The sequence below is a fragment of the Oncorhynchus gorbuscha genome, linkage group LG03 (genome assembly GCF_021184085.1).
Source record: "Oncorhynchus gorbuscha isolate QuinsamMale2020 ecotype Even-year linkage group LG03, OgorEven_v1.0, whole genome shotgun sequence".
In the NCBI taxonomy this organism is placed as follows: domain Eukaryota; kingdom Metazoa; phylum Chordata; class Actinopteri; order Salmoniformes; family Salmonidae; genus Oncorhynchus; species Oncorhynchus gorbuscha.
The window spans coordinates 101,776,993-101,791,537 of record NC_060175.1 but is presented as its reverse complement, the minus strand read 5'-3'; the positions used below and the strand labels follow the sequence as shown (position 1 = coordinate 101,791,537).

At 43.0% G+C, this 14,545-nt stretch overlaps 1 protein-coding gene across 1 annotated transcript in view; it reads right to left on the bottom strand.

Annotated features, from left to right (window-relative positions):
• LOC124018027 (arginine-glutamic acid dipeptide repeats protein-like) overlaps positions 1-14,545 on the bottom strand; it is a 276,902-nt gene that overhangs the window by 120,916 nt on the left and 141,441 nt on the right. Inside the window, exon 2 of the mRNA XM_046333281.1 lies at positions 718-1,232. Within this exon, the coding sequence (XP_046189237.1) occupies positions 718-1,087 (370 nt within the window). The 5' untranslated portion in view covers positions 1,088-1,232. The remainder of the gene's footprint in view (positions 1-717; positions 1,233-14,545) is intronic.

The following is a 14,545-nucleotide window of genomic DNA, read 5'->3' as shown; positions in this document are numbered from 1 at the left end:
CCAGACTATAACGCCAGACTAAACCCCATACTATAACGCCATACTATAACGCCAGACTAAACCCCATACTATGACGCCAGACTAAACCCCATACTATAACGCCAGACTAAACCCCATACTATAACGCCAGACTAAACCCCATACTATGACGCCAGACTAAACCCCATACTATAACGCCAGACTAAACCCCATACTATGACGCCAGACTAAACCCCAGACTAAACCCCATACTATAACGCCAGACTAAACCCCATACTATAACGCCAGACTAAACTCCATACTATGACGCCAGACTAAACCCCATACTACGACGCCAGACTAAACCCCATACTACAACGCCAGACTAAACCCCATACTATAACGCCAGACTAAACCCCATACTATAACGCCAGACTAAAGTCCATACTATAAGGTCAGACTAAAGCCCATACTATAAGGTCAGACAAATTTTCTGTGAAATGTGACCAGATTTCATTTTTAACTCAGTTATCAAAAAAAATATGCCACGGAATTAGACCAGTTAAAGCAATCAACTTTGAATTCGCTGTTGACAAAAAAAAAAAAAGATATCTATATTTCTCTACAGGCCTAGCCTGTATCTCTTGGACTGAAGCGTCTTTAAGGAGAATCACATCGGAGAAAAGCAAACACTATATTATGATATTTGTTGCCAAAGAGATGAAGAGCCTTAATGACTTTGCAATGAATTGAACTTACCGCCAGGTCTGTAAACAACGTCGTCTTCAGTAATGAAGGAAGTGATCTCCCCGTTCTCCATCCGTTCATACCTCGACTTCTTCTTGATCATCTTCTTCTTTCCCTTCTTCCCTGACTCCTCCCCCATCCCCATGTTGACCCCACCTACTGCCCCGGCCCCTCCCCTGTTCTCGTTATCCTCGTCCTCGCTCTCAGCGTAGTTCTTAGCTCCGCCCTCCAGCGTGCAGCTACGGCGTGGTCGTGAGCTCTCGCTCTCCCTGGATGCTTTGTCCCTCTTGTCCCGGTCTCTGTCCCTCTCTCTGTCCCTCTCCCTGTCTCGGTCTCTGTCCCTGTCCTTCTCCCTGTCTGGCTTGTCTTTGTCCGCGGTCATGATTCGCCACGTGCCTTCCTCAGTCCTCTCACGGCTGGGCCTCCGTGAAAGGTAGACTGTCAGCCTGGGCTTCAGTCTTCTGAATTGACCAATCAAATCCAGGGAAAATTCAGCCACACCAACAACCCCAGTGTTTCAGGAAAAGCTGTGGATAAAAGACAAGAGAAAGAGACATTAATGACAGGATAATCATTCAGAACCTTACGTTTACATTTCTGGTAAGGAGCTGCAAAATAGTAAGTGGACATTCCCCAAATAATACCTCAATATATAAACTACCTCAACATCTATATAATTGAGGTATCAAAAAAATACTTTTAATAGTTCAAATTATCTGGGTATATAAACATTATGTACTGTAATCACACTTAGTGAGTGAAAGGTAATTTTGAGAGGGGAAAAATGTCCACCAGCCGACTACGCCACATGGCACTTAATTCTGTCCCAAATGGCACCTTATAATCTATATAGTGCACTACTTTTGACGAGGGCCCACAGTGTTGAGGCCTCTGCCAATCTCAACCCGGCACGGCCAGAAGACTGGCCACCCCTCAGAGCCTGGTTCCTCTCTAGGTTCCTCTCTAGGTTCCGGTGTTTTTCCGAGCCACCGTGCTTCTACATCTGCATTGCTTGTTGTTTGGTGTTTTAGGCTGGGTTTTTGTACAGCACTTTGTGACATCGGCTGACGTAAAAAGGGCTTCATAAATAAATTAGATTGATTGAATGATTGATTGATTGCTGGACTGCTGAGCAAACCATGGGGTTCAAATACTATTTGAAATCTTTTAAATACTGCCTGGAGTGCCAGGTAGGTCAGGGTTTATACATGTTGGACTGTTCCACCCCCCCCCCCCATTACAACAGGTCAGGGTTTATACATGTTGGACTGTTCCATTTTTCCCCCCATTACAACAGGTCAGGGTTTATACATGTTGGACTGTTCCATCCCACCCCCCCCCCCCATTACAACAGGTCAGGGTTTATACATGTTGGACTGTTCCATTTTCCCCCATTACAACAGGTCAGGGTTTATACATGTTGGACTGTTCCATTTTCCCCCATTACAACAGGTCAGGGTTTATACATGTTGGACTGTTCCATCCCCCCCCCCCCCCCCCATTACAACAGGTCAGGGTTTATACATGTTGGACTGTTCCATCCCCCCCCCCCCCCCCCCATTACAACAGGTCAGGGTTTATACATGTTGGACTGTTCCATTTCCCCCATTACAACAGGTCAGGGTTTATACATTTACATTACATTTAAGTCATTTAGCAGACGCTCTTATCCAGAGCGACTTACACATGTTGGACTGTTCCATTTTTTCCCCCATTACAACAGGTCAGGGTTTATACATGTTGGACTGTTCCATTTCCCCCCATTACAACAGGTCAGGGTGTATACATGGTGGACTGTTCCATTCCCCCCCCCATTACAACAGGTCAGGGTTTATACATGTTGGACTGTTCCATTTCCCCCCCATTACAACAGGTCAGGGTTTATACATGTTGGACTGTTCCATTTTTCCCCCATTACAACAGGTCAGGGTTTATACATGTTGGACTGTTCCATTCCCCCCCCCCCATTACAACAGGTCAGGGTTTATACATGTTGGATTGTTCCATTCCCCCCCATTACAACAGGTCAGGGTTTATACATGTTGGACTGTTCCATTCCCCCCCATTACAACAGGTCAGGGTTTATACATGTTGGACTGTTCCATTTCCCCCCCATTACAACAGGTCAGGGTTTATACATGTTGGACTGTTCCATTCCCCCCCCCCCCCATTACAACAGGTCAGGGTTTATACATGTTGGACTGTTCCATTTCCCCCCATTACAACAGGTCAGGGTTTATACATGTTTGACTGTTCCATTCCCCCCCCCCCCCCCATTACAACAGGTCAGGGTTTATACATGTTGGACTGTTCCATTTTCCCCCCATTACAACAGGTCAGGGTTTATACATGTTGGACTGTTCCATTCCCCCCCCCATTACAACAGGTCAGGGTTTATACATGTTGGACTGTTCCATTTCCCCCCATTACAACAGGTCAGGGTTTATACATGTTGGACTGTTCCATCCCCCCCCCCCCCCCCCCATTACAACAGGTCAGGGTTTATACATGTTTGACTATTCCATTTCCCCCCCCCATTACAACAGGCTAGCTCAATCACGCACAAATAAAATATTTTTAAATGATTTCAAATACCTGGTGTGGAGACTGGCTCAGTATGGCTTCCGCCCTGCCTGCAGTCTATTTATTTAGCTATTTATCCACACACACACACACACACACACACACACACACACACACACACACACACACACACACACACACACACACACACACACACACACACACACACACACACACACACACACACACACACACACACACACACACACACACACACACACACTGCCCTATACAGTATGACTAAAGAGGTAGTTCTCATTGGCCAATAATTTGCTTTTTTCCCCCCACTAAAAACTAACTAGAAATATCTATAACAGCCCCTTTGAGGGAACAGACCTGGCAATCAGTGAAGCCATGGTAAATACCATGGTCAGAGATGGAGGGAGGGAGCCGATTACACCCAGCCGTCGCCACGGCTTCTATTAATGACCTAATGATGAGTTACCACGGCGACCGCTGAGCTGCGGAGACACGCAGGCCAAACAAACTATCACTGTATATACAGACACACACACACACACCGGTCAGCCAACATCCATCTCTCACCCTTGTGGGTGTCCATATAGACAGGTCTGACCTGAAGGTGTGAGTGACCGGAGCTTTGATACTGCAGCTCTGGACCTAATCCCAGCTCTGCTCTGGGAAACACACCACAGGGTAGCTGCTATAGACTCTATAACCACAGAAACACCATGTTGACCAGGGGAATCAAAACGTACACGCGAGGGAGTACAATCCCGCCCGCATTTTGACAGCGAGGACATTTTCACTGCGGCCCTCCAGACCTCGTTGAAAACCAAAAGCTGCCCCCGGGGCTAAATGAGTAGGCTACGCTAATCAGATCAGTGAAATAACACCCTTCATCTGACACCTATAATGATTTAAACATTAGTAAATATAAGTTTAGGTTACACAGTGAAACAAGAGCCCTTTTCTCCATGCGTGGTCTTAATAAGTGATCTCATAAAATGACAAACAAAATTAAACCAGAGTGAAAATAAATATTCAGAGAAACATTAACTGTAACAATGTAGCATGTTCTACTATAATAATGAAATGTAACAATGTAGCATGTTCTACTATAATAATGAACTGTAACAATGTAGCATGTTCTACTCTAATAATGAACTGTAACAATGTAGCATGTTCTACTATAATAATGAACTGTAACAATGTAGCATGTTCTACTATAATAATGAACTGTAACAATGTAGCATGTTCTACAATAATAATGAACTGTAACAATGTAGCATGTTCTACTATAATAATGAACTGTAACAATGTAGCATGTTCTACTATAATAATGAACTGTAACAATGTAGCATGTTCTACTATAATAATGAACTGTAACAATGTAGCATGTTCTACTATAATAATGAACTGTAATAATGTAGCATGTTCTACTATAATAATGAAATGTAACAATGTAGCATGTTCTACTATAATAAACTGTAACATGTTCTACTATAATAAACTGTAACAATGTAGCATGTTCTACTATAATAATGAACTGTAATAATGTAGCATGTTCTATAATAATGAACTGTAATAATGTAGCATGTTCTACTATAATAATGAACTGTAATAATGTAGCATGTTCTACTATAATAATGAACTGTAACAATGTAGCATGTTCTATAATAATGAACTCTAACAATGTAGCATGTTCTACTATAATAATGAACTGTAACAATGTAGCATGTTCTATAATAATGAACTGTAATAATGTAGCATGTTCTACTATAATAATGAACTGTAACAATGTAGCATGTTCTATAATAATGAACTGTAATAATGTAGCATGTTCTATAATAATGAACTGTAATAATGTAGCATGTTCTACTATAATAATGAACTGTAACAATGTAGCATGTTCTACTATAATAATGAACTGTAATAATGTAGCATGTTCTACTATAATAATGAACTGTAATAATGTAGCATGTTCTACTATAATAATGAACTGTAACAATGTAGCATGTTCTACTATAATAATGAACTGTAATAATGTAGCATGTTCTACTATAATAATGAACTGTAATAATGTAGCATGTTCTACTATAATAATGAACTGTAATAATGTAGCATGTCATCAACGCGACACCACAGTCATAGCACTGTGAACTTGAATGAATACATATTTTGAAAAATAAAAAACAAACATTAGGCTATGCCTTACGCCGGGTTGTAACGCCGGGTAGTAACGCCGGGTGGTAACGCCGGGTGGTAACGCCGGGTGGTAATCAAAATTCTACTTCAATCTGGGAACTAGTTTTGTACGATGGTAAGTGGTGGGGTCGATAAACCAATATTAGTTTGAAATTAAGAGGAGAGATCTAAAGACGCATCAACTAGCATGGGTTACTATGACGACTAGGATTATCAACTAGCATGGGTTACGCGACTAGGATTATCATCAACTAGCATGGGTGGTAATCAAAATTCTACTTCAATCTGGGAACTAGTTTTGTACGATGGTAAGTGGTGGGGTCGATAAACCAATATTAGTTTGAAATTAAGAGGAGAGATCTAAAGACGCATCAACTAGCATGGGTTACTATGACGACTAGGATTATCAACTAGCATGGGTTACTATGACGACTAGGATTATCATCAACTAGCATGGGTTACTACGACGAATAGGATTACCATCAACTAGCATGGGTTACTATGACGACTAGGATTATCATCAACTAGCATGGGTTACTACGACGACTAGGATTATCATCAACTAGCATGGGTTACTACGACGACTAGGATTATCATCAACTAGCATGGGTTACTACGACGACTAGGATTACCATCAACTAGCATGGGTTACTACGACGACTAGGATTACCATCAACTAGCATGGGTTACTATGACGACTAGGATTATCATCAACTAGCATGGGTTACTACGACGACTAGGATTACCATCAACTAGCATGGGTTATTATTATCATGACTAGGATTATCATCAACTAGCATGGGTTACTACGACGACTAGGATTACCATCAACTAGCATGGGTTATTATTATCATGACTAGGATTATCATCAACTAGCATGGGTTATTATTATCATGACTAGGATTACCATCAACTAGCATGGGTTATTATTATCATGACTAGGATTACCATCAACTAGCATGGGTTACTATTATCATGAATAGGATTACCATCAACTAGCATGGGTTATTATTATCATGACTAGGATTATCATCAACTAGCATGGGTTATTATTATCATGGTTACTACTAGCATGGGTTATTATTATCATGACTAGGATTATCATCAACTAGCATGGGTTATTATTATCATGACTAGGATTATCATCAACTAGCATGGGTTATTATTATCATGACTAGGATTATCATCAACTAGCATGGGTTACTACGGCGAATAGGATTACCATCAACTAGCATGGGTTATTATTATCATGACTAGGATTACCATCAACTAGCATGGGTTATTATTATCATGACTAGGATTACCATCAACTAGGATGGGTTACTATGACGACTAGGATTATCATCAACTAGCATGGGTTACTATGACGACTAGGATTACCATCAACTAGCATGGGTTATTATTATCATGACTAGGATTACCATCAACTAGGATGGGTTACTACGACGACTAGGATAATGCATTTTTCTGCTGGAAAATATCACAACCGGTCGTGATTGGCAGTCCCATAGGGTGGCGCAAAATTGGCCCAGCGTCGTCACGGTTTGGCTGGCAGAGGTCGTCATTGTAAATAAGAATTTGTTCTTAACTGACTAAACTAGTCAATTAAAAATGATGTAAAAATAAATAACATTGACATTAAGTGTCTATAAAAATGATTCCTTCAGTTTTTATGTTCGTATTTTGGCGAGGCTGCTTTTAAACAATGAAGTATATGGTTAAATTGTTTCAGAGTGCTGACCCCCTCCGCTCAGATTCAAGGTATATGGTTAAATTGTTTCAGAGTGCTGACCACCTCCGCCCAGATTCAAGGTATATGGTTAAATTGTTTCAGAGTGCTGACCCCCTCCGCTCAGATTCAAGTTATATGGTTAAATTGTTTCAGAGTGCTGACCACCTCCGCCCAGATTCAAGGTATATGGTTAAATTGTTTCAGAGTGCTGACCCCCTCCGCTCAGATTCAAGGTATATGGTTAAATTGTTTCAGAGTGCTGACCCCCTCCGCTCAGATTCAAGGTATATGGTTAAATTGTTTCAGAGTGCTGACCACCTCCGCCCAGATTCAAGGTATATGGTTAAATTGTTTCAGAGTGCTGACCCCCTCCGCTCAGATTCAAGTTATATGGTTAAATTGTTTCAGAGTGCTGACCACCTCCGCCCAGATTCAAGGTATATGGTTAAATTGTTTCAGAGTGCTGACCCCCTCCGCTCAGATTCAAGGTATATGGTTAAATTGTTTCAGAGTGCTGACCCCCTCCGCTCAGATTCAAGGTATATGGTTAAATTGTTTCAGAGTGCTGACCACCTCCGCCCAGATTCAAGGTATATGGTTAAATTGTTTCAGAGTGCTGACCCCCTCCGCTCAGATTCAAGGTATATGGTTAAATTGTTTCAGAGTGCTGACCCCCTCCGCTCAGATTCAAGGTATATGGTTAAATTGTTTCAGAGTGCTGACCAACTCCGCCCAGATTCAAGGTATATGGTTAAATTGTTTCAGAGTGCTGACCCCCTCCGCTCAGATTCAAGGTATATGGTTAAATTGTTTCAGAGTGCTGACCCCCTCCGCTCAGATTCCAGGTGGGTGACATGTGGTGTGCTAGATGCACGGGACTTCCATCTCCGGTCTTGTTACCATTTCATCGGACCGAACAACGACCTCAGGTGAGAGGATGTGAAGGGGCAGGTGAGAGGATGTGAAGGGGCAGGTGAGAGGATGTGAAGGGGCAGGTGAGAGGATGTGAAGGGGCAGGTGAGAGGATGTGAAGGGGCAGGTGAGAGGATGTGAAGGGGCAGGTGAGAGGATGTGAAGGGGCAGGTGAGAGGATGTGAAGGGGCAGGGGCAGATGTGAGAGGATGTGAAGGGGCAGGTGAGAGGATGTGAAGGGGCAGGTGAGAGGATGTGAAGGGGCAGGTGAGAGGATGTGAAGGGGCAGGTGAGAGGATGTGAAGGGGCAGGTGAGGCTGAAGCAGTTCCACATCAAATCCCCAGGACCCTCTCCTCGGAAAAAAGAGGGTGGAAGAGGAGTGAAATAGAAGACGACAGGAAAGGACAGAGAAAGAGGAGGGAAGAGAGAAGCATCTTCAGGGTCTTCACCATTTACATTATGGAGATGGGAGTCAACAGGCTAACCTAGCAAACTCACAGCCAGCCAGCCACACAGGCAGCAGATCAGGGCTTCAATCAAAAACAACTTGTTTCAATTCAATTCTGTGTACTGGTTTGTGTCACAAACGGCACCCTATTCCCTACACGGTGCACTACTTTAGACCAGAGCCCTCTGGTCTAAAGTACTGCACTATGAAATAGGGTGCAGTTTGTGTGGCATCCCTTTAACCACCATGCTGTGGCTCTTTAAGCACCCCCTTTAAGCACCTGTGGCTCTTTAAGCACTGTGACTACAGCCCTGTTAACAACAAGGCTGAGCCTCTGAATATACAGCCCTGTTACCAACGAGGCTGATACTGTGACTACAGCCCTGTTACCAACGAGGCTGAGCTTCTGAATACAGCCCTGTTAACAACGAGGCTGATACTGTGACTACAGCCCTGTTAACAACGAGGCTGATACTGTGACTACAGCCCTGTTACCAACGAGGCTGATACTGTGATAGTCTAATCTGAACGGGGGGAAAACCCAGACCCCCTGGAAGGTACTTTGCGGCGCATTAAGCATCATGTTGGGATTAGCTGTTTGTGTTAGCTTTAATACATTACTCTTAGCCTAACCTAATCTGATGTGATAGCCAACCCTGAGAACAGCAGCAGTAGCCCAGGGGGCAGAGTGTAGGACGGACACACACACACACACACACACACACACACACACACACACACACACACACACACACACACACACACACACACACACACACACACACACACACACACACACACACACACACACACACACACCTATTCCATTGGCTGATGAGCCGCAACCTTTTCGCTCAGCAAGTCAAGAGCAAAGACCTATTTTTAGCCTCCATTTGGGGATAGTACTGAAGGTAACGGGCTGTACTGTGGCAATGATAGCGAGAGGCATTCAAACATAACATGCAGGCTAATAACTTCAGTCTAGCTAGCTACTGTAGTGGAGGAAAACCTCTCTCCCCAAAAGTACAAGAGACAGTAGCCTACATCATGAACATGGAAAAAAACGTCCAGGTTGTGTTTAAAACGCTTCTTCTACACACGATTCCCTCTTCGTGAGGGGCGTGCTTTCAGGAGCAACGTAAGTCGCAGGTTGGGCGCCCCCCCCGTTGGAGCGACTTCCTGTCCCTGTGTGTCAAATTGCACCCTGTCTCGTAGATAGAAAGCTATGAGCCCTGTTCAAAAGGAGTGCACTAAGTAGAGAAAAGGGCACCATTGGGCCCTGTTCAAATGGAGTGTACTAAGTAGAGAAAAGGGCACCAATGGGCCCTGTTCAAAAGGAGTGTACTAAGTAGAGAAAAGGGCACCAATGGGCCCTGTTCAAAAGGAGTGTACTAAGTAGAGAAAAGGGCACCAATAGGCCCTGTTCAAAAGGAGTGTACTAAGTAGAGAAAAGGGCACCATTGGGCCCTGTTCAAAAGGAGTGCACTAAGTAGAGAAAAGGGCACCATTGGGCCCTGTTCAAAAGTAGTGCACTAAGTAGAGAAAAGGGCACCATTGGGCCCTGTTAAAAACCTGTTAAAAAGTAGTGCACTAAGTAGAGAAAAGGGCACTATTTGGGACTCATCCCCTGGAGAATGGGTGGAGTGTGGCAGCGGGCAGGGCCATCGTGATTCTACTTTTTTTAATTGAGTTTCACCAGAGAACCCCCCCCTCCTATTCTTACTCCTATGAGTGGCTGAAGTGTTTTCTATCATTTATATTTAACATTTGTAGAGTCTGTGAAAACAATGAAGACCCAGAGAAGATAATATTACCAAGACATCTACACAGAAACATTATGACAACATAGAATTTAAACCCCGCCAGCAAAGATAATATTACCAAGACATCTACACAGAAACATTATGACAACATAGAATTTAAACCCCGCCAGAAAAGATAATATTACCAAGACATCTACACAGAAACATTATGACAACATAGAATTTAAACCCCACCAGAGAAGATAATATTACCAAGACATCTACACAGAAACATTATGACAACATAGAATTTAAACCCCACCAGAGAAGATAATATTACCAAGACATCTACACAGAAACATTATGACAACATAGAATTTAAACCCCGCCAGAGAAGATAATATTACCAAGACATCTACACAGAAACACGTTGTTGTTGATGATGAAATCCCACAAGTCGTACATTTTATCAAGGCAGGATTAACAGAAGGTCCCCATTGCCCCCTATACACAAAAAAAGACTGTTGTTTGTTGGGTGTTGTTGACAGATGCGTCACAGCCTTTGTGTGTTTGTTAATCAGATATAGAGAGAACATCAGCTTCTGTACAGAGACAAAAACAACTGAAATCTGACTGTGTTCCCAATGGCATCGTATTCACTTTTATTATCATTTTTTAAATTTATTAAACTCTTATTTTACCAAGTAAGTTGACTGAGAACACATTCTCATTTACAGCAACGACCTGGGGAATAGTTACAGGGGAGAGGAGGGGGATGAATGAACCAATTGGACCAGGGTCCATACTCAAAAGCAGTGCACTGTTTAGGGTGGGGCTCCCCAATAAGTGGCCCGTGGTCCAAATTCGGCCCATGGGATGATTTTATTGGGGCCACCAAGATCTCTGAGCAATTTCATTTTTTTTTTTTATAGTATATTTACAAATAATATCCAGGCCTTTCTAGCCGTATCGTCTAGCTAGGCTATAACAAGGGAAATAATATGTTTTGTGATAACTGCACTGGGATTTACATTTGGTGTGGGGGGAAAATTGCTTATCGTTCGGGAATTTATCTTAACGTTAAGGATCTCAATTTTGTTTAAACGTTCACACCTCTACTTTAAATGTTTTGGTCAAAAACTAGATCTGTTTAGGTTACTTGCAGTAAATGTGCATTGTACAAATGACTTGGAATTATGTTCTAGCCACCTGACCAGTCGCGCCAGAGAAGGGGGGGGGGGGTATCCCGGCAGAATGTAATTGGGGACCACTGCCGTAGGGAATAGGGTACCAGATTTAGGATGTATGCCTAGTCTACTACAGGGAATAGGGTACCAGATTTAGGATGTATGCCTAGTCTACTACAGGGAATAAGGTACCCGATTTAGGATGTATGCCTAGTCTACTACAGGGAATAGGGTACCAGATTTAGGATGTATGCCTAGTCTACTACAGGGAATAGGGTACCAGATTTAGGATGTATGCCTAGTCTACTAATATATAATATAACATAATAATATATGCCATTTAGCAGACGCTTTTATCCAAAGCGACTTACAGTCATGTGTGCATACATTCTACGTATGGGTGGTCCCGGGGATCGAACCCACTACCCTGGCGTTACAAGCGCCATGCTCTACCAACTGAGCTACAGAAGGGAATAGGGTACCAGATTTAGGATGTATGCCTAGTCTACTACAGGGAATAGGGTACCAGATTTAGGATGTATGCCTAGTCTACTACAGGGAATAGGGTACCAGATTTAGGATGTATGCCTAGTCTACTGCAGGGAATAGGGTACCAGATTTAGGATGTATGCCTAGTCTACTGCAGGGAATAGGGTACCAGATTTAGGATGTATGCCTAGTCTACTACAGGGAATAGGGTACCAGATTTAGGATGTATGCCTAGTCTACTACAGGGAATAAGGTACCCGATTTAGGATGTATGCCTAGTCTACTACAGGGAATAGGGTACCAGATTTAGGATGTATGCCTAGTCTACTACAGGGAATAGGGTACCAGATTTAGGATGTATGCCTAGTCTACTAATATATAATATAACATAATAATATATGCCATTTAGCAGACGCTTTTATCCAAAGCGACTTACAGTCATGTGTGCATACATTCTACGTATGGGTGGTCCCGGGGATCGAACCCACTACCCTGGCGTTACAAGCGCCATGCTCTACCAACTGAGCTACAGAAGGGAATAGGGTACCAGATTTAGGATGTATGCCTAGTCTACTACAGGGAATAGGGTACCAGATTTAGGATGTATGCCTAGTCTACTGCAGGGAATAGGGTACCAGATTTAGGATGTATGCCTAGTCTACTGCAGGGAATAGGGTACCAGATTTAGGATGTATGCCTAGTCTACTGCAGGGAATAGGGTACCAGATTTAGGATGTATGCCTAGTCTACTACAGGGAATAGGGTACCAGATTTAGGATGTATGCCTAGTCTACTGCAGGGAATAGGGTACCAGATTTAGGATGTATGCCTAGTCTACTGCAGGGAATAGGGTACCAGATTTAGGATGTATGCCTAGTCTACTACAGGGAATAGGGTACCAGATTTAGGATGTATGCCTAGTCTACTACAGGGAATAGGGTACCAGATTTAGGATGTATGCCTAGTCTACTACAGGGAATAGGGTACCAGATTTAGGATGTATGCCTAGTCTACTACAGGGAATAGGGTACCAGATTTAGGATGTATGCCTAGTCTACTGCAGGGAATAGGGTACCAGATTTAGGATGTATGCCTAGTCTACTACAGGGAATAGGGTACCAGATTTAGGATGTATGCCTAGTCTACTACAGGGAATAGGGTACCAGATTTAGGATGTATGCCTAGTCTACTGCAGGGAATAGGGTACCAGATTTAGGATGTATGCCTAGTCTACTGCAGGGAATAGGGTACCAGATTTAGGATGTATGCCTAGTCTACTACAGGGAATAGGGTACCAGATTTAGGATGTATGCCTAGTCTACTACAGGGAATAAGGTACCCGATTTAGGATGTATGCCTAGTCTACTACAGGGAATAGGGTACCAGATTTAGGATGTATGCCTAGTCTACTACAGGGAATAGGGTACCAGATTTAGGATGTATGCCTAGTCTACTAATATATAATATAACATAATAATATATGCCATTTAGCAGACGCTTTTATCCAGACTTACAGTCATGTGTGCATACATTCTACGATGGGTGGTCCCGGGATCGAACCCACTACCCTGGCGTTACAAGCGCCATGCTCTACCAACTGAGCTACAGAAGGGAATAGGGTACCAGATTTAGGATGTATGCCTAGTCTACTACAGGGAATAGGGTACCAGATTTAGGATGTATGCCTAGTCTACTGCAGGGAATAGGGTACCAGATTTAGGATGTATGCCTAGTCTACTACAGGGAATAGGGTACCAGATTTAGGATGTATGCCTAGTCTACTGCAGGGAATAGGGTACCAGATTTAGGATGTATGCCTAGTCTACTACAGGGAATAGGGTACCAGATTTAGGATGTATGCCTAGTCTACTACAGGGAATAGGGTACCAGATTTAGGATGTATGCCTAGTCTACTACAGGGAATAGGGTACCAGATTTAGGATGTATGCCTAGTCTACTACAGGGAATAGGGTACCAGATTTAGGATGTATGCCTAGTCTACTACAGGGAATAGGGTACCAGATTTAGGATGTATGCCTAGTCTACTACAGGGAATAGGGTACCAGATTTAGGATGTATGCCTAGTCTACTACAGGGAATAGGGTACCAGATTTAGGATGTATGCCTAGTCTACTGCAGGGAATAGGGTACCAGATTTAGGATGTATGCCTAGTCTACTGCAGGGAATAGGGTACCAGATTTAGGATGTATGCCTAGTCTACTGCAGGGAATAGGGTACCAGATTTAGGATGTATGCCTAGTCTACTACAGGGAATAGGGTACCAGATTTAGGATGTATGCCTAGTCTACTGCAGGGAATAGGGTACCAGATTTAGGATGTATGCCTAGTCTACTGCAGGGAATAGGGTACCAGATTTAGGATGTATGCCTAGTCTACTACAGGGAATAGGGTACCAGATTTAGGATGTATGCCTAGTCTACTACAGGGAATAGGGTACCAGATTTAGGATGTATGCCTAGTCTACTACAGGGAATAGGGTACCAGATTTAGGATGTATGCCTAGTCTACTACAGGGAATAGGGTACCAGATTTAGGATGTATGCCTAGTCTACTAC